This window comes from Nelumbo nucifera, chromosome 1 (genome assembly GCF_055504915.1).
Source record: "Nelumbo nucifera cultivar China Antique chromosome 1, China Antique-T2T, whole genome shotgun sequence".
NCBI classification, from domain to species: domain Eukaryota; kingdom Viridiplantae; phylum Streptophyta; class Magnoliopsida; order Proteales; family Nelumbonaceae; genus Nelumbo; species Nelumbo nucifera.
The window spans coordinates 88,236,804-88,256,025 of NC_142649.1; the positions used below are offsets into that span (position 1 = coordinate 88,236,804).

A 19,222-nucleotide genomic window follows, 5' to 3' on the forward strand; every position below is an offset into this window, starting at 1 on the left:
TTGACCTGCTAGTATCAAATTAACAATTCCTCAAAGGTAGAGATTTTCTTCTTCTTGTCTACTTTAATGTAGAAAGAAGAGAAAATGATATAATAGGGCTAATTTGAGGAAACCCAAAACCTCCTACTGGAGTGAGCTAGAATTCAATTTAAATTGGTTAATAATTAATATTGATAGGCCATATTTCAACCACCAATTAGAGTCTGACATGTGGCACAAATCAGGGAAAAGTGGAGAAATTAACAATGAGGAGAAACAGGACAGAGGAGCCCGAGTTATTGAAAGGTCTATCCTTGAAGAAATCAAGCGAAGAAAGGGGGAATGCCGAATAAGTAAACCAAGTTTAACATGGAAACTTATTCCTCCTACGTCAGGGATTCCTCCTCTGTATAGGGTGCTTAACTGAAGTATTAGCAACCACATGACACTACTTCACAATTTCTCAAATAAAGCTGTGTGTCTCTCTTCTCTGTTCCTCCTTTTTTCTAACCTGAACATCATGGAGTTCTCAGGTCTTAGATCGAATTTTGTGATTCCAACTCAGCAGGGATTCTCCATTGTTGCAAATCTTGACAGCAATAGATACTTCATTAATAGATAAATTAATATAATTAAATACATAGATTCATGAGTTACTCCAAATGAATACTGGGATAAGTGCCAAAATATCACATAGATCACGAAAGTTACTCCAAATCAAAATTAAGAATAAAAATCACCCCAATCCAACAAGCGAGGGCAATGCTAAAGCCTTTGGAAGTATTCTTGTAATTAGTAACCTAAATTGCTGACTGAGTCAAGTGGGTCAACAACTCAACTGCCGAAGTGTGAGTCATTGATTAAATTTGTAGCGTAGAAGAGAAATTAGTGGGTGTGGATTACTCCACACCACACTACTATATCAAGGACCGATCCACACCACACTATAGTCCATATTTGTTTTGAACTGTGGGTACACTATGTGGATTGGTTCAGTCCACATCTACTTTTTGATTCCATATATCTCATATACAATTTATGAACTAACCTACACGGTTCATCATAAGTGTCTAATTTTTACACTTTATATGATATAATAAATTGAAAAATGCATTAATAAATTAATATTAGCCAATAAATATTTACTTTAATAAAAATAGTAATAAAACAATTTAAAACTAAAATAAAAAATCATCATTTTATTGATAAAATTAAATATTAAAAAATTAATAAAATTATTATTTATTAATGAATGATTTTCCAACGGTAAAAATATAGGGCACAATATAAAGAGGAGACGTACAATATCAAGTAGAGAGAAAATCAATGTGGGCCAATTATAACCATGATATATATGTGTTGAGGAGATTTTGAGGTGTGGACGGGGCTAGTCCATGATATATTGTGGACCAGTCCTATCCACAACAAACCGAACACTGTGATCACCCCATGGTGTGAACCGAAATGGTTCATCCACAAGATGACTATAGTTTCAAACACACACCCAAATCAATGGTTTTCAAAGAATTGGCAAATTTTAAGTTAACCCGAACTGAAATTGTTCGACCAGCCAAGACAATGATAGGTTGAAAATATCGGTATATTGCTGGTAATGGAACTGCCTAAGGCCCTGTTTGATGATTAAGTACTTGTGTAACAAGTACTTCTTAGAAGTACTTATTTTAACAATTTAAGGCTATTTGGTAATTCACTTTTCAAATCACTTATTATATTTTTAAGCATTTATTGGGGTGGGGATGTTTGGTAAGCTACTTCCCCCATAAGTGTTTATATTGATACAAATGACAATTTTACCGTCCACTGTAGATTATTCAGATCTCTCCCTCTCCCTCTCATTTTCTTCACTAGAACTATCGGAACCACCGGAACTATAGACTGGACAACAGAAAGATTCCTCTGATTAACAACCTTCACAAAATTCTTGGATTCCCATTTCCGCCTCCCAAGTCTCTCTTGACTCCCTCTCCTTCTTCCGTTGTCTTCTAGCTTTATCCCCAACTAGTCCATCTGAGATGAGAGAAACGACGAGAGCCATCTTAATATCATTTCAATGGAAAATTCAAGCTTGGAAATGATGAAAATGATGAGAAAATGAGAAAACGAGAAAACCTGACTAAATACGACCAACTGATTTTGGATCCAATAGAGAGGGAAAGAGAGATGGTAGGTTCAACGGTGATACTTTTCCCTACAAATTCAACTTTGGTTCAGACATCGTCAACGAGAGAAGGACATCGGAGTCGTAGCAAAGTCCTTCAGTGCAGTTTCCTAATAGACCCATGAAGGGAGAGAAGAGAGGGAGTCCATTGGACGAGAATTTCCTCAAAAAATTAAGGCTTTGTGAAGAGAAGAAAGAGAATACAAATGAAACTTCTCCCACCCAAGTTGCAGAAACTGATGTCAAAGCAGAACTAGATTCGACACCACAAGATGCCGATGAAATTTTTAGGAAAATGAAGGAAACGGGTCTCATCCCGAATGCTGTGGCAATGCTTGATGACCTTTGCAAGGATGGGCTGGTCCAAGAGGCCATGAAGCTGTTTGGGTTAATGCACGAGAAGGGTACGTTCCTGGAAGTTGTAATCTACACAGCTGTAGTTGAGGGCTTCTATAAGGCTCAAAAACTTGATGATGCCAAGAAGATTTTTAGAAAGATGTAGAATAATGGGATTTCACCGAATGCGTTTAGTTACAGTCTTCATTCAAGGATTGTACAAAGGGAAGAGATTGGATGCGTTGAGACGTTGGCTTTTGCTCACCCTAGAACGCCGTTGGTGGACCTGCAACCAAACGCTGCCGTTGCCTGTTGTTATAGTGTTTCAAATGGAAGAAGAAGATGATAAACTCGAGTGGGGGTAGTTTTGTCAATAAAGAAAAAACAGGGATGGATTTGTCCCCTTCAAATGAAGAAACACTTTTTCAAAAAGTGCTAAAAAAAAGCCACATCCATATCATTTTTTTAAGTACTTTTTTTAATAATAAATACTTCTTACCCTCTTTTTTACCAAACACCCATAAATACTTAAAAACCACTTAATGTGTGGTCCCATGTCTTACTTTTAAGTGTTCTCAAACACTACCTAAATTTAAATGTTCTCAAACACTACCTAAATCTCTTTGCAAATGCATAGTTCAATGTCTTTGTTGGCTTAAGTCCAGTTTTCATTGCATTGGACTTCTCGAAAAGTAAAATTTGCAATTGACCTATCAATTTAGAGAAATAAAAACAAAAATATAAATAAATTCAACTGCCCTCTCCACACTACATTTAACAGCCCATTATGTATGCAATGAAAATCCAAAAGTGAATTTCAAAATAGATAACAAGCAAGAATGTTGGGTCTTCCTTTTTGCTTGTCTTTCCCAAAAGCCTGGGTGATGGTGCCACCAAATTTTATTAATTAAGCTGCAAATAAAGTACAAATTAAATAATTTATGGAACAAATTAAAAAAAAAAAGCCTATTTTCTTGATGACTAAATGCAAAGCATGAATAGCTCAGAGCACAACTAACATGCTATTAAATTGTGGTATCTTCTGAGTAAAATGATTACAAGAAGTAATTTCTTCTGTTCCTATATTTTATTTGCTTATTCAGAGGAATCCAAGGATTACGCGATGTAATCCTCTTTCTGCTCTTTAGTTGCTTTGCTTTGATGTGAATGCTTATTCCTCCACAAAAAGACACCAGAGAGGAGCTAGACCCTGAAGTGAACGAGGCTGAGATCTATGTCTTTGGGCACCTTACGAGGTGGAGGAAACTTTGGGAGGGAATTTGCCATAATCTTAGCAGCTTCTAAGTAGGATGCATACTTATTAACCACCCCAGTAGCCTTCTTTTGAGCTAATGCCAATTTACTGAAGTCAAGAGGACGCTCCTCTCCTGTTTGATTATCAACAAATGCTCTTTTTCTGAAAATCCAGTTGCCAGTTTTCCAATTGAAATGATACAGAGGAAGGAAGCGTTGGCCGTATATCGCTATGAATTCCATTGCAGCTATGATAAACTCGAACTCTTCCATGGACATGTAGTAGGGGAAGCTAACTCTGGTCCATCCAGGTTTGACACCAGCATAGCCCTACAAAATAACAATAATGACAACACATTAATCAGCTTTAACTGGGTGTTATTGAGTTTGGTCAACCCAGTGGCCCATATAGGCCCATACTTGTGGGCTTATGATTTTAATACATATTGGGCCTCAAAAGCAAAGGGAGACCCATGGCCTCAACTTCAGTTCAGCTTGCTTTAATTAGAAGTATAGAACTACTTTGTGAGCTTTTAATTGCAAATGACCAATGAAGAATTTAATAATTTACCTTCTGGATGGCAGATCGGAAGGCAAGAGAAAGAGTCTCCTTGACATCAAGCAAAAGGTGACCATAAGGGCCAGCACAAGCACACCCACCTCTGCCTTGTATGCCAAAGAGATCGTTCAGGAGCTTGGCGACAAATGGCCCATGGAGAGGCTTGTCTTTCTTGTTCCCATACTCTCTCCACATGTTGAGTCCTCTGTCTCTCACTCTTCTACCATCTTCACCCACATCTGTGGATGAATTTGAGGTGGTGAAAATAAGGAAAGAGATAATTGATAGTCGCTTTACTCGGGTATTCCCCAGCACCCAGATGTTTGGATTGGGGAGAAGCCTTCTCAGAGCTGCATTTACATATAAATGTTCTTGTTCTTCAATCACACTGTAACCAATGTACTCCTTCACCCAGAAAGCTAGTGCTGCTCGAATCTTTTGGATGATTGGTGGGGTCCCTGCATCTTCTCTCTCTTCTATGTCTTCATAATACAAAGTGTCCTGCAAATCATGTTTGTATATTATTATCTCAGTATAACATGCATGATCGAGAACTCAAACAGTAGTCCATAAACGAGTAAAAACTACGATATGCGTTAGAAGATATGTGGAGTCTTTACCCTTTCAGAGAAGCCATTTACAAAGCTCACAGTTCCTCCTCCACAGGTTGAAGGGGGAGAAAATCTCAACTGATACAAGGCGGTGCTCATCAGAAGGAGACCAGGGGTTCCAGGGCCACCGAGGAACTTATGTGGGCTAAGAAAAAGAGCATCATACCCATCCAGCTCTCCTGATCGCATGTTGATCTCCACGTATGGACCACTGCACCAATCCAAATAAATCTACGTTAATTGGTTATCAGGCGCAGCACAAACATATGTACCCAAACAAAGGAATAAACACATACCTCGCAGCAAAGTCAAAGCATGCGAAGGCACCATGTTGATGAAGAAGCCGAGCGATGGCGCGTGTATCAGAATAGACTCCGGTGACATTGCTACAGGCAGAGAATGAACCCAACATAGGACGATTGGAGGACTTGTAAGTCTCGAGTTGGAGTTTCAGAGCTGCCATGTCTAGCAAGCCATCTTCATTGATACCAATCTCGATCACCTCCGCTAGGCTCTGTCGCCATGACAAGACATTTGAGTGGTGCTCAAATGGCCCAACAAACACCACCCATCTCTCCTCATTCCTTAGGGTCTTCAGCATTCTTTCTCTCATGATCGAGGGAACTGCAATTCCCATCACCTCTTGGAGGCGCTTGATAGCTGCGGTGGTGCCGGAGCCACAGAAGATGAGTGCATCATCAACGCCACCCCCTAAGCAGCTCTTGATGTATTCTGTTGCTTCATGCACCATCTTGGTCGTTCTGTGTCCAACGAAACTATCACCAGTGTGAGTGTTACCTGCACAAATGGGTAAAGGTTCAATTCGATTCAGAAGCTTTCCTCTTGGAAAAATAATCCCAACAAACGATTAATGTTTTGTCAATAAAAGCAATTACAAGAGCTCATCAAAAGCTAACCATAGTAGGGAAGAACATCATTGGTAATGTAATCTTCAATATAGTGAAGACCCCTCCCAGAAGCAGTGTGATCGGCATAGGTAAGAAGGCGTTTCCCATATGGAGTATCGAACTCGACTTCGGCTCCAACCAGCTGTGAACGCAGCCAGGCAAATTTGGTCTCAGCGGGGTCGCTCCTATCGACGCCCATCTGGAGCATCTTAATGGATTTGGTTCGGTTGAGCGACTCATCTGAAACATCCGAAGCATATCTTCGCACAGATGGATTTCTCACCAGGGCTTGAAACATTTTCCTAGCATAGTTTTCTCCATGGTGTCCCTCTATTGTTGAGTCACCATGGATGCTTTCTGCCATGAGTTCTTCAATCTCCATGCTTGGGATAGAAAGGATGGAAAGAGACAGATGTTGGAGATTATGAACTAATTGTTTAGAAGAAACCCAAGAAGAAACACAAGAAGAAAATGCCCAAGAATGTTTACTCTTGGGATATGGTTTATCTTTTAGTCTAGCTTTGTGTGCTTGTGTTTGGGGGCTGGGGGATTGGGGTATATATAGGAGGAGAACAAGAGAGTCAAATAGTTGTTGGCTATTTATTATTTCATGCTATGGAGATTAAAAGAAATTAAATAATTTAAAGCAGTCTGTTCATTCATCTTTCTTGCTTGGCAATTACTCTTCATGCCACAATGTGGACACATTGACAGGGAAGCTCTAAATCTGGAGATTCACTCCAGTTTAGGCGTCTTGTGAGTCCAGGTCAGATGGGAACCCTACTTTGCCGGAATTTGTTTGTAACTTCTGAATGACCAATGGCTTGACCAGAACACGGCCTGACTAAAACAGAACTTCAACTACTATATTTTCTGTGACTTGGTCTTCTGATTTTTTTTTCTTTCATTTATATTCTTTGCATTTGTTAATCAAAGAATAGTTTTGGTAATATCCCAATTCCTAGCTACCAATAATTTGACCAACCCAAGGTCTTTATTTTAAGTCTTTTCTTTTTATTTTTTTTAATCTGGTATAGGAAAATTTAGTGGTGACTTGTTCTTTTATTTTTTTAATTTTCAAAATTTTTTATCAATTCATAATATAACTTTTTAACTTTTACCAGAAAATTGATGGTAAGTATAAACAAATATTAGTAAATTAGTTGCCTATTTGGTTTGTTTCATTCCAATTATCATTACTAATTTGTGATTAAAAAAACAGAAAAAGATGGAAATATATACTTGGGCCCCAGGATCATATATTTCTTTACTCGGTCCCAAAACACATTTTGGATGTTTTATTAAGATGAAGTATGGATCTGCTAGCTGCATAATTGACCAAGAAAGTATCTGTGGCATTTGGGTCAATAAAATTACCAGTGTTGATTACAAAGATGCCCCGTCTGTAGCCAAGGGCCGCCCCAATCTGTTGCCTTATTCAACGAATAAAAATTATGGAATTAGGACCCAACCCAAAGAATCTCTTGACTCTCATTATTTTAAAAGTTTGGAATGTCAAGTTCCATAGCTTTGCCATCTTAATTTGTCAACAATAACGCGTATGGCCCATGCATGGAGAAGTCGCTCAAGACTTGGCTGATTGGAGCACCTCTTGTTGGACCTTTTTAAGTATGTCAACTCTGTACATTTGAAGATATATATTAACCACTCTTCAAAACAACTTGCAGAAGAGATTGTAAAGGGATACAATTACAGTATTATTGATTACACAGTATCAGGTTTTCAACTAATTGATGATTTAATTTGTTCATTAAGAGACTCTGCTGCTTCAATAGAGGTCATTAGGCCATCCCCACTTCCCCAAGCTAGCTGAATATATGTTCAACATTCCAAGTGCTTTCCTATGAAGATTTAATTAGTGATCTATTATTTTATTTTTTTTTTGTTTTAATTTCCTCCTCCATTAAAATTTTTCATAATTTATATCACCTTGCCTTGCTTATTCATGTCTCACTAGATCTAGTTCTGGGGGAAGCAGGTTTGTGTTGGGACATGAAGATGTAGTCAAAGTCTTGTTGGGCTCGAGTTGAGACAAACCTATTGGCATCCCAACGTTGAACATAATGGGGTCAGTTTAAGATGGGTTATTAGTAAAAAAGGGCAGCCCAGTGGGCATGGTTCTCGACCAATGTAGGGTCTGGGGAGGAACAGGTGTACACAGTCTTACCCTTATACATGTATGTTATTTCCAAGATTTGAACCCTGATCACTAAGGTCACCATGGAGCAACCAACTATTGCTCTAATACCCACCTTTCCAAGATTTAGGAATGCTTCTCTAAGTTTTTGTACTTTTCATATTGGGGAAGCCAATTGCTAAATCAACTAAAAGAATCATTTGGTGAAAAATATCTAAATTAGTTTTTGCATTAAAAAACCCCATTTAAAAAAGTGGAGAAATGCTCCATTTAACTTTTCACATTTGCAAGAAGTTACTTTACTTAACTTTGAACAAAATAGCTGATAGACGAGCCAAACACTCAAAGAGCACTCTTTTAAAAACCACATTATAAAAAGTGGATTTTTCAAAAGCCTGTTAGACCGATAAATACACCCAATTAAACACAGTCCAAGTAGTGTATATTCATAAACTAGAGTCATGCAAGCCTCGATCATGTCCTTCCCTAAAATAAGTAATAACTGCAATTGAAGGTATTGGATGGACTCGGAATATTGGACCACTTTCGAATGGGCCCAACTCGATCAAAGGGCTGACCCCAAGCATTGTAAAATATTGTCTTGCTAAGTCGGGCCAACCCGAGTTGTACATGCAATATCATGAGTGAAGCAGGTAGGAGTGGATTTTATAACTAATTCCTCCTTCCCTTGTAGAACTATAACCTTTAGTACAATATGAGGGAATCCAGATGCAAGATTCACTAATTGCGTATGCTTTGAGGTTTCCATTTTTCATCTACAGACTACAATCTTAATTGGATCCTACCCTAATTAAGTAGGTTGATGTATCTTTATTTAATAAACTACTTTGATGCTTGTATTAGTCAGGATAGACCCTTCAGAATACATGCATGAATATCTCTTGAGTACTGAGGCTGCATTGAAATACAAAATTGGCATAGAATCCTTGATTTGGGTCCGTATTCATCTCCTAGAAATTCCGTGCTTGACTTGTCTTGATTTAATTAATTTATTTATTATTCTTAGAGACACGGTACTCTAGTCCACCATTGTGGAGGCAACAACAGTAGGCACAAGTAATAACAAGGTTGTGAATCACGAGATGAATTCGGTATGCTTTGTCCGACCCACAGAGATAGAAGTGTAAATGTGGAAATCAGGGATTCCCAATTACCCAGAAATCAAACCACCACGAGACTACTCTCTTGACTCACAACCTTGTTGCAAAGAAATATGATTGTTTGAATCACCGGAGCCCATTTGGCGGAGTTGAAATGACTATGAATTTTGAAATTAATCCGCAAAAACACAGAATTGATCGTCTCTGCAATGATACATTTCTGCTTTTGTAGAAGCACATGTAGACTAGCATTCCTCTTGGACCCAAAGTTGGTCCTCAATTGTCAATTCCTTTCTTTATGATCGGAATCCAAGCACAGCCTAAAGAGCATCCTTCTACGTTAGTTCATGTACATCTATCATTCTCCTTTCAGAACCATTTAGTATTTCTTCTACACGTAGATGATGACGTCTAACATTATATAGGTCAAATTTGGGCTTAAAATTTAAATTGATTAGGATTCACTTCACGTATTGTTAATTTTATCATTGATTATGTGTTTGGTATAGCTTGTGTTTATTAAAGAAATGTTTGTACTTGATTTATTTTTAAAGTTGAGAAAAGTATTTGATAAATTGTTTATAGACAAATAGGTGCTATTAGGCGCTACATCAAAAGAATAGTGAATAAATGCTCAACCATTAGGGGAGCGTTAAAATGAAACTCTCCCCAAAGTGCGCACATAAGTCAAAACCCAATTTTATGAATATCAATGCGTATAGATGAATATGATGAAAAAAATGTTGATTCAGCGATAACATGGTGATGTTTTGATAAATGCCTATCATGAAAGACCCATACAACAAAATACACGCTAAATTCAGAACGAATAGCCTTAGAATTATCAATTTCTTTCCAACTAGTGAAGCAAAATTATGGTTCCAGCCGAAATAATAATAGTATCTCTCATTCTAGATATGTTTTGCTCCATTGACTTGAGCATTGAACCATCTTCCTCGGCTATATGATTCATGAAAGGTCCATTCTAAAGAAAATCTCACACACGAGTAAGGAGAACCTTGTAATCTTACCAGTAGGGGTGTAGATGGGTTGGTTCGACTCAGTTTAATTTACATATATAGATGTGCCAACCGAACAGAGACTATCGATTTATTTATCTGATTAACCGAAACCAACCGACATGTATATAAAACCATTAAACCAATTTTAAATGCATTTAATCGGTTTAATTTACAGAAAAGTACAGATAAGTCTAATATAGACTTATGATTCCTGCTGTAAAGCTATAAACATTCAGAATGTCAAAAAACCACACTCTATGTATCCATATTCGTTCTTGAATTAGCATTAATGTAAAGCTATAAACATTCAGAATGTCCAAAAACCACACTCTATGTATCCATATTCGTTCTTGATTTAGCATCAATTCCGATCTGGTATCTACCCCAAATATACTTTAAACCTATAAATTCTGACTCTAGGATTATCAGTCATTCTCCCAAGAAAAAGTACCAACAGACCTAATCCATTAGCTGAAGTAAAATGTTCAAATAACACAACAGTTTGTTGTACGTGTCATAAATTAAATTGATATGATGGGACTATGGTGATTAATGTCATAATAGGGATTGAGAATGCAAGCCTATAATAGGGATTGAGAATGTCATAAAAGGAAGAATTTTTCCCAACGCTCCAGGTCACCAATGAAGGAATTAGGGGTGTCAATGGTATTCGAAAATTTAAATTCGAATTCGATATCAAAAATAATCTAATTGAATTTGAATAATTCGGATAGTGTGAACGGTCAAATTCGAATATACATCTTGTATCGATCAAATTATCGAATCGAATTTGAATACACATTGATTCAATTCAATAATTATCTAAATTCGATTATTATAATATAATATAATATATTATTTATAAGTGCCATGACTTTTTATAAAAGAAAGATAAATATCTTAAAAACTCGGCCAAAGTGTCTTAATGAGGAGAATTAATTACTCCTGTCATGATAATACACACAGGGATGTGCTATAGGACACTGTAGGGCGCTCCCTTACCAGGCACACATCTGAACTCGTTCAATCATGATAGATAGTTCAGCCGAATGTGTATGCATTTGTCTCCAGTTAATCCGCTCCCTTAGGATAGTTTGATTAGGTACTTTAACTTCAAGTTCGACCAAAAAAGGGTTTCGCTGAAAAGCTTGGGTACTTGGTTCAATATATATTATATAATACAAAAACGTATTTTATAATATATACATATATTTATATTGTAATACATTATATTATATTGTAAAATATAAAATATATTAGTTTTTTGAGCTCTCGAGTTAAAGTTAAATTTATCAATTATTTAATGGAATCCAACTCATTCAGAAAATAGAGTAGTTCAAATTAAACTTTTTAATTCAAACATATTAGTATTTTATTTAAACTGAACCAAGACATATCAAAGTTTCGAGTTGGCTTGATAGAGGATATTAGGATAGATTTTAATAAATACGTTAAAACTACGAGGGATATATATCTAAGTAAATAACCCCTTTTTCATAGAAATAAAAAAGATTTTATTTAAACAATTAGTGGATGGATATCGAACAAGTTGGTCCATGATTCATGACTAATGACCCACTAGCCAAAACAAACAAGTTGACGTCCGGTCTAATTTTCACAACAATGGTTTGAGGAGTGGGCCCGCCAAAAAAAAAATAAAAAAAATGAAAGTCTGACCCAAATGATGGCGCTCTAGACCGGCCTAAATATATACCACTGTCTAGTATCCAATTTCTTTATGGTAGCCCACATAGGCTTGTTTTTTATTGTTAATTAATCCTTCTTTTTGTGCAAATCATGTGCATCAAATTTTCATATTCAATTACACTGTCAACGGATTATATCGAATTTAAATTTATATAAATTATATATAATATTTTAGTGTTCAACTTTGATATCAAAAAGATAATACTGGAAAAGTTTGCAGCCAATCAGTACAAAAGTGATGATCAATCAGAAGGTATTAATCAAAATTTACGGTGTGGTTTCATTGATCAAAGCTTTTCTGGTATCATAGATCTATTTGGCTTTTAAAATATATACAATATTTTATATTTATTATTATATTATATAATTAAATTACAATTATTTTTTAGTTGTATTATTCCATTCACAATAGAGAAGCCGGATCAAATTGAAAACCCATTCGCCTTATATTTCGGATTGGACTGGAATGCATAATTTTATTAATTTTTTTAATGATAAGATTAGGGATAGCAATTTTCTCGTCTAAGGCGCGTAGAGAAGCTTTTTAATATGAGGCAGAAAGGCGCGTGGAGAGGTCGGTACATAAGCATAACATCAATTAAAAGAGGTGGATGCCATCAAATATAAACGTAAGAGAGAAAGAGTTATTCTTGAGTCTTGTGGGTTGACTGTTGACCCTGTTTAGGGTCTTGGTCAACAAAGTCAATGTAAAATTATCCTAATAATTTTAAACTGATTGTCTTTATTTTTGCCAAAGGGCAACATTTAATTTATCCTAATAATGTTTCTACTGACATAAAGCATTCAGTTTATGTATTTACTAATAACAATATTTTGGCAACATGAATACATTAAAGAACCATCTGATAATTCAATGTGAAATTAAACCCTGAAATTTTGAATTTTGGTTGGTTGCTTAATCGAAAGTAATTATTAGAATTTTGCTTAACCATGCTGACATATTGGCTTCATGGCTTGAAGTAGAGAAATTTCTTTCTTTGTCTCAGTTTTTTTTAATATCAATAATTAATGATAATTTTACCATGCTGACTTATTGCTTGGTGAGAAAGTGATGTAATCCAGTATTTTAAATATAGTTGAATCAGATTATATGGATACGTGTGGATTTATATTGGATCCAGCGGTAATCAGTTTGAATTTCACTCATGGTTAAGGAGATAATATTGAAATTTAAATTTCCACGAACAGCGCATGACCATTCTACTATTCTGTATAATTGAACTTATTTTACTTATTTTTCGTACTATTAATTATTTTTTGAAGTTTATTTATTTTATTATACTAATTTATTTTATTATTGTATATATATGTAATTATATACATCAAAATTTATATAAAATTAAAATTTTAAGTTTTTTTTTTATTTTTTTAAATACTTTAGCTCGATCGACAACCTGACCTGACCCAAAGCTTGGCCCATGGATCAGTCCAGCCCACGGTACAGCACAAGTCCACATAAACTAAGGCTATGGACCGTGCTGGACCAACCTCCGAAGTCATCCCAAGAAAGGATAGTAGGGCCGTTTACACCGTTAGCTCTGATATGTCAAGAAGTAGATGCCATCAAATATAAACGTAAGAGAGAAAGAGTGATTCTTCCGAGTCTTGTGGGTTGACTGCTGACCCTGTTTAGGGTCTTGGTCAACAAAGTCAAATCATAAGTTATGATGCGGGTTCTCAATTGGATCCCAACTTAGAACCAGATTTATAGGTCTAGAAAACGGTATCCATTTGCCTGAATTCGATTCATTTATAATTGAATCAAATCTTTACCTGAATTCAAATCCAATTTGATTGTAGCCAATCAGTGTTATTTGTCAAAATTAATGAGTAGGCTTTGATTGATCAAAACTCTTCTGATATCATATCTTTCTGGTATTATAAATTTTTCTTTTAATTGTTGTATTTTCAAGTTTCATATAGATTTTTCCTTTTAATTGTCATATTTTTCAAGTTTAATACAAATTATTTTCAATACATTTTGTTTATGAAATACAATATTAAAGTCATTTTTAATTTATTTTAATTAATAATATGTATTATTTTGATTGTTTTTAGTTTAATTTATAGATGCTATTTAATATTCAATTCCTATCCCAATCGCTTCGAATCAGATGGATAAGATCCAATTCGAATCCAAATATAAATGACCAAATTTGGGTCTACCCATATCAGACAACGTCCATAACTATATGGAAGAAGATGTTTTGGTTATTACTTTAAATGCAAAACACGCACGAGAGAGAAACTTTCGAGATCCAGACAAGAAGTCTGGACTCTGGAGTTGTCTTCAGTTCTCACATGCGAAAAGCTGACAGATCTTTCCCCAATTCCGAAGGTTGAATGCCATCTTACCTGCCTTCAGCATTCCAAAAATTTTACAACAGAAAAGTAAAGAAACCTTCAAGTTTTAGGCTGTGTATGGTTTAAAGGAAAAAGTAATAGATAGAAGGAAGAGAACTGTAGAAACCTTTTACAAACTTTGTATAGTTTTTCTTACATTTCCTTTCCTTTACCTGCGTTTCTCCTTCAAACCAAACACAGCCTAGTATTTCGTTGAACCCAGAAAACTCTCTAATGACTCACTGCCCTCAATCCACGCAACTTGCCAAAGTGAAGAACCTTTATAGTGTTCTCATTGGAGTCAGAAAATTTCCTACCGTTCTGATCCTTGAGACCTGGAATTATACTCAAACCCTTATGCTGTAATTGGTTTGAAGGAAAAAGTAGTGAAAGAAAGGGAAAAATATAAAAACATTTACAAACCTTGTATAGATTTTCTTATCTTTTTCCTATCTTTCCTTTCAAACCAAACATATTCTTAATTCAAGGCGGGGGTGTGTCCATAATTAATTTGAACCTTGTACTTTATTTTCAGTTTTTTTTTTTCCTAAAAGCATCTTAAAGTAGGCATATCAGTAAGCAAAATATACGATACGATACCCTTGATATGGGGTGGAAATGCAATGTCTTGGATTCTTCACTTGCTGGTGGCCACAGGCAGCTTAACATTTGGGGCTGAGCCCTCAGGCTAGGCCCCTCGGGTCATGTATAATTGGGATAAGACTTGGATGATGATGATTGAAGATATATAATCAATAGAACAATATAGAAGCAGCTTTGCTAGTTAATCCACTCATTTAGTGAAAAAGTCTACTTTATAATTAACCAGCAAACATCCATTGCCAATTTATTCAAAATTCCTTTTCTTTGCGAACATCCTTTAAGCTGTCTTTGGTTTCATGAGATAAATAAAAGAGAAATATAAGGTTGAAGGAAAGTTCTTAACAAATGTCGTGAAATTATTTAACAATTATCCCTCAACTCTTTGTTTCTCAGTTCTTATCAAACCAAATACAGCCTTGGCCAATCCAAAGGGTTTTCCATCGATGAACGACTGAAATTTTCTACAGAATTTCTCCACGTAACAGAAATAGATGAGGTTATTTATGATAAAACATTAGATAGGTTCCATATATAGGCCAATGACCAGACTTGGCCCATAATCATCCGTCCCTAGTACGAATTTTTCCCTTGGATTTTCATTTACTTGCTTCTCCTTACTAAAATTTAAACCCAATTTATAAGCTCAGCTTTGTGTTTATTTGGTATTGTCTTGTTGGTTCCAGAGTCTTGTAATGGGCTGGGTTGACAGCTTTGTGTTTATTTGGTATTGTCTTGTTGGTTCCAGAGTCTTGTAATGGGCTGGGTTGAGAGAGTGAAGCTGTGTGCATTTTTTTGTTGGGTTTTGGGGCAAGGCGGTTTACATTCTCCCTCTATTACTGATTTATCTCCTTGTTGATAAATGGATAATAAAATTTAAGGAGGTTAACCCTCCACCTGGAGTAAACTTAGGTTTTAAAAAATAAAATTAAAAAAAAAAGAACGTTTACAAACTGTTTGTGAATTTTGCTCATATGGCTTATAGCTCCATGTGGAATAGAAAATAGCAGAAGTGAATGGAACTGAATTGTGGCACACTAATATATATTAATGGTTTCACGATTAGTGTGGCCGAAATGATGTTCAGTAGCACAAATGAATGTCCTCAACACCAGCAGCATCACTCAATTTATAGGATGCAGCATCCACTAATTGCTTGAGAGGCGTTGACAGACCCAAGTCCGGTCTGGTGCAATGTGCAAGTCTTCTTATAATGGGCTTCGATCCATTTCTTGACTTAGTGGCTTTGAATCGTTTCTTTGCCCACTCCGAGGGCAACAACCAACTTAGGAGTTCCTGAGGATCAAAGTCTCGGTGCAAGTCATGAGACGCATTAATTGGAGCCTGTTTTTTTAGGCATCCAAGTTGGGGTAAATCGTAAATGATCAGAATTCTGTATGAAGTACAAATCAGTAGATTTTGACGCCTCATCGATCGATCAAGAGCATATTGACCGAAGTCATCATTTATGTGAAATCGCAAGAGACCCTTTTAGTGCTAAGTTTACGTAAGTCTTACATTTCACCAACTTTCACCTTTTTTTTTCAGCAAGTGAACGGTGGTGCCACTAGCAGAGGCGTACATGAGAGGGAGCTTCACAAATACGTTAAGCCAGACAAGAGAGAGAGAGAAACGCAATTGTGGACCACAGGTTTTAGGCATGTCGTTTAGAGGTAAACAGTAGAATGGGGTGTGAAATTGGGAAGGTGGATAGCCTAGGTAGGCTGGGCAGATAGATTTCTTAAGAGGCCCAATTGTGGAGTGGAGTCTTACGTACATGATGGGTTGATCCCACTCATAGCACAGTCTTCCCAATAAACTAAAGTAACTAGTTATGATGGATATTTGGTTTGGTTTTCTATTACTCGCAAAGCAATTTGTTCCATAAGTTGGGAATCTCTAGCAAGGAATATTTTCAGAAAAAACTTTATATGATAATCTCTGTATGGAAGAGGGCTATGGTGGTAGTACTTTGACCTCTGTAAAACGAGAAGACCTCTATTTTGGTGGTCTTTTGAGAGCAAAAGAATCAAGAAGAAACAAGGTGATCTCTTTAGTTGTTGGAGAAACACAAGCTCACAGATCTTCAACTTCATTTCATTTGTTGAAGAATTCTACCTTGCTTCAGTAGAAATCAATACATTAGCGTTTTTCTGTACTATTCAAAGCCACAATTCACCCAAGTGGAAGAAACCCATCATACGCGTGTCGAACCCTTCAATGTAGGAAAGGAATCAAAAGTTTCCACTTCTGGAATGATGTACGAGTGGTAACATGCATGAAACACCTTGGCCCAGCTATAGCTAAGCGGGGTTAAGAACAAGCTAGTCTGGACCAGTGCTTTAAAATCTGGTTAGACCTGGCCCATCTTGGCCGGGCCCGGCCAGTCCTAATCGGGTCAATTATGAATGCTACCTTATGAGATCACCCGTCTGCCATGATGGATCAAGGTGCCAATCAAGACTATGCATCAAATAATTATTATAACAGTCGTAACAGATGGGTCAGGATGATGCAATTGACATAAGCCCTATATCTAATCTCGTATTGAAGCTTTTATCCAGCCTAAATGCAAAATTTTTAATTTAAAAATATCCATGAAAAGGTCATATTTTGGAAATGTCAACAGATTTGTCTTTTTTGATGCTGAAACATTTATACTAATGAGAATTTCTTCACTTAGACAACTCGATTAACAGGCTTATTACTCATTTTACCAGTTGTCAACATTTTACAGATTTGGATGGTTGCTATTATGTTTTATATGAACTTTGTTAAGCTCAAATTGGCCAGAAAATATAGTGAAAAATATATTGAATACAATTTGTTTTTCTTCTTGATACGAGTATACATACGTCAATTCATATCTACATGACTACATTCATCTGACAGAAATCCCGTTAATGAAGAGAACTTGCTGCAGAGAATCAAAAGCATTTCTTCCAGTTGCAACTGGCAAAGATACAAACAATTAAACGAGGGAAACATTGCAAGGGATCCAAGCAATGTGCATAGGAGACAGAAGCACGTGCAGAAGCAAAATCAGGGCAATGGCATAGGAGGTTTCCAATTATGGAACTCCACCAAATTTCTGTTTACAATAGTTATGTTGTGTAGCCAGAATGTTTCTGCTGACTGGTGGAATTTTCTCACCTTCCTCTGAAGCTCCCACATCACACCAACCATTGCTGAACAAGGTTCAGTTTCAGGAGCATAAACCCACAAGCACCTCACCTGTCTACCATGGGCTATCATCCTCTCTATCTCTTCATCTGAGCGTAGAATGCAACTAAGTCAGAAGACATATTCATGAGTAAGGAGAGACTGTAAAGCATTCACTTACTTGGAATTGATTGCAGGTAATCCAGGAGTTCAGGTCCTATACGTGTGGATGGCCACTTTATTGATATCTGGGTGTAGTCGATGACATTCTGGAAAGGCAACTCCACTTGATCGGATAAGATGACTGGAACACATTCCTGTTTCATATAATGACTAATTAGAGACATCCAGCATGTATAAATTGACTATAAAACAAAGCATGTTCCAATGATGGGGTTTGAGAGCTTTCGTCAAACAAATCATGTAGTAGATGAATCTATAAGATTCAACAATAAAAAATGCAGCCATTTGGATGGCAGCAATAGAATGTGTTTAGACATTCCACCCCATCTCAATCCTCATGTGGAATTTTTCAGAACCAACAGTGACCCATGTGGCCCAAAGAACCCCCAGTGTACAAAACACACGCAGAAGAAGAGAGACAGACAGAGAGAGGCCCTTTTCAGATCAGAGGTTAAAACTAAAAAGATAGCTATCACTATATAATAAAGCCTTGTAAACACCTATTCCTGTAAAGCTAAATTCAAATTTCCAGGAGGTGAGAATCCATCTTATTGTAGATGAAAGTAGTAAGGTGTACTCCCTTATCTGGTTAAGGTAGTGAACTAATCCTAAAGATCCGCCTCACCATACATAGACTCCACCTGAATGCATTTGTGGAATTACCTTCAATTAGACTTGTTCATGGACCAGACTCAGGCTTAGCTTTTGAAAATTTTGAATGGGCCCGACCCAAAGCCTGAGCCCAAAATAGTGTAAAGCCAAGCCTGAAGCCTGGCCTATGAACAGGTCTACCTCCAACCGCCATGGAGATTAAATGTCTCTACCCAGCAATCCTAACCCCAGTAAGAAGAGAAACAACTACAGCTCTAGTAGAGTTGTCATTCCCAATAAAAGTACCAACCATTGAATGTCCACATGGTATACCCATAGGAATCATTAGAAAATCATTGGCATCATCATCATTGACCACAGTTTCCTTTTCATAGGACTTGTTGGAAAAAAAAAGAACAAATTTAACTGTTTCATATTACAAGGAACAGAGTCAAATATATGTTGGATTGCTAAGCTGATGTAAACAT

The 19,222-nt window shown here is 36.5% G+C and overlaps 2 protein-coding genes and 1 pseudogene across 2 annotated transcripts in view; 1 reads left to right on the forward strand and 2 right to left on the reverse strand.

Moving 5' to 3' along the window:
• The first annotated feature begins 208 nt into the window (after positions 1-208).
• On the forward strand, positions 209-2,859 carry LOC148803526 (uncharacterized; annotated as a pseudogene).
• Positions 2,860-3,314: 455 nt separating this feature from the next.
• On the reverse strand, positions 3,315-6,365 carry LOC104599591 (uncharacterized). Its single transcript, XM_010262205.3, has 5 exons — positions 5,836-6,365; positions 5,215-5,716; positions 4,928-5,129; positions 4,320-4,808; positions 3,315-4,078 (listed from the first exon to the last, which is right to left on the reverse strand). The coding sequence occupies exons 1-5, from the start codon at positions 6,206-6,208 to the stop codon at positions 3,698-3,700; spliced, it is 1,947 nt and encodes a 648-aa protein (XP_010260507.1). The 5' UTR covers positions 6,209-6,365; the 3' UTR covers positions 3,315-3,697.
• An 11,218-nt stretch (positions 6,366-17,583) lies between these two features.
• The window catches only part of LOC104599592 (putative glucuronosyltransferase GUT1), a 34,248-nt gene continuing 32,609 nt past the window's right edge, over positions 17,584-19,222 (reverse strand). The window contains exons 7-8 of the mRNA XM_010262206.3: positions 18,142-18,277; positions 17,584-18,070 (exon numbers count right to left, since the gene is read on the reverse strand). Of these exons, the coding sequence (XP_010260508.1) occupies positions 17,841-18,070; positions 18,142-18,277 (366 nt within the window). The 3' untranslated portion in view covers positions 17,584-17,840. The remainder of the gene's footprint in view (positions 18,071-18,141; positions 18,278-19,222) is intronic.

Excerpts from the sequence above, each read along its gene's own strand:
- LOC104599591 (XM_010262205.3), bottom strand. The coding sequence starts at position 6,208 with ATGGAGATTGAAGAACTCATGGCAGAAAGCATCCATGGTGACTCAACA. Across the intron at positions 5,717-5,835 it reads TGATGTTCTTCCCTACTATG|GTAACACTCACACTGGTGAT; the intron begins GTTAGCTTTTGA and ends CCATTTGTGCAG. Across the intron at positions 5,130-5,214 it reads TGCTTTGACTTTGCTGCGAG|TGGTCCATACGTGGAGATCA; the intron begins GTATGTGTTTAT and ends GGATTGGTGCAG.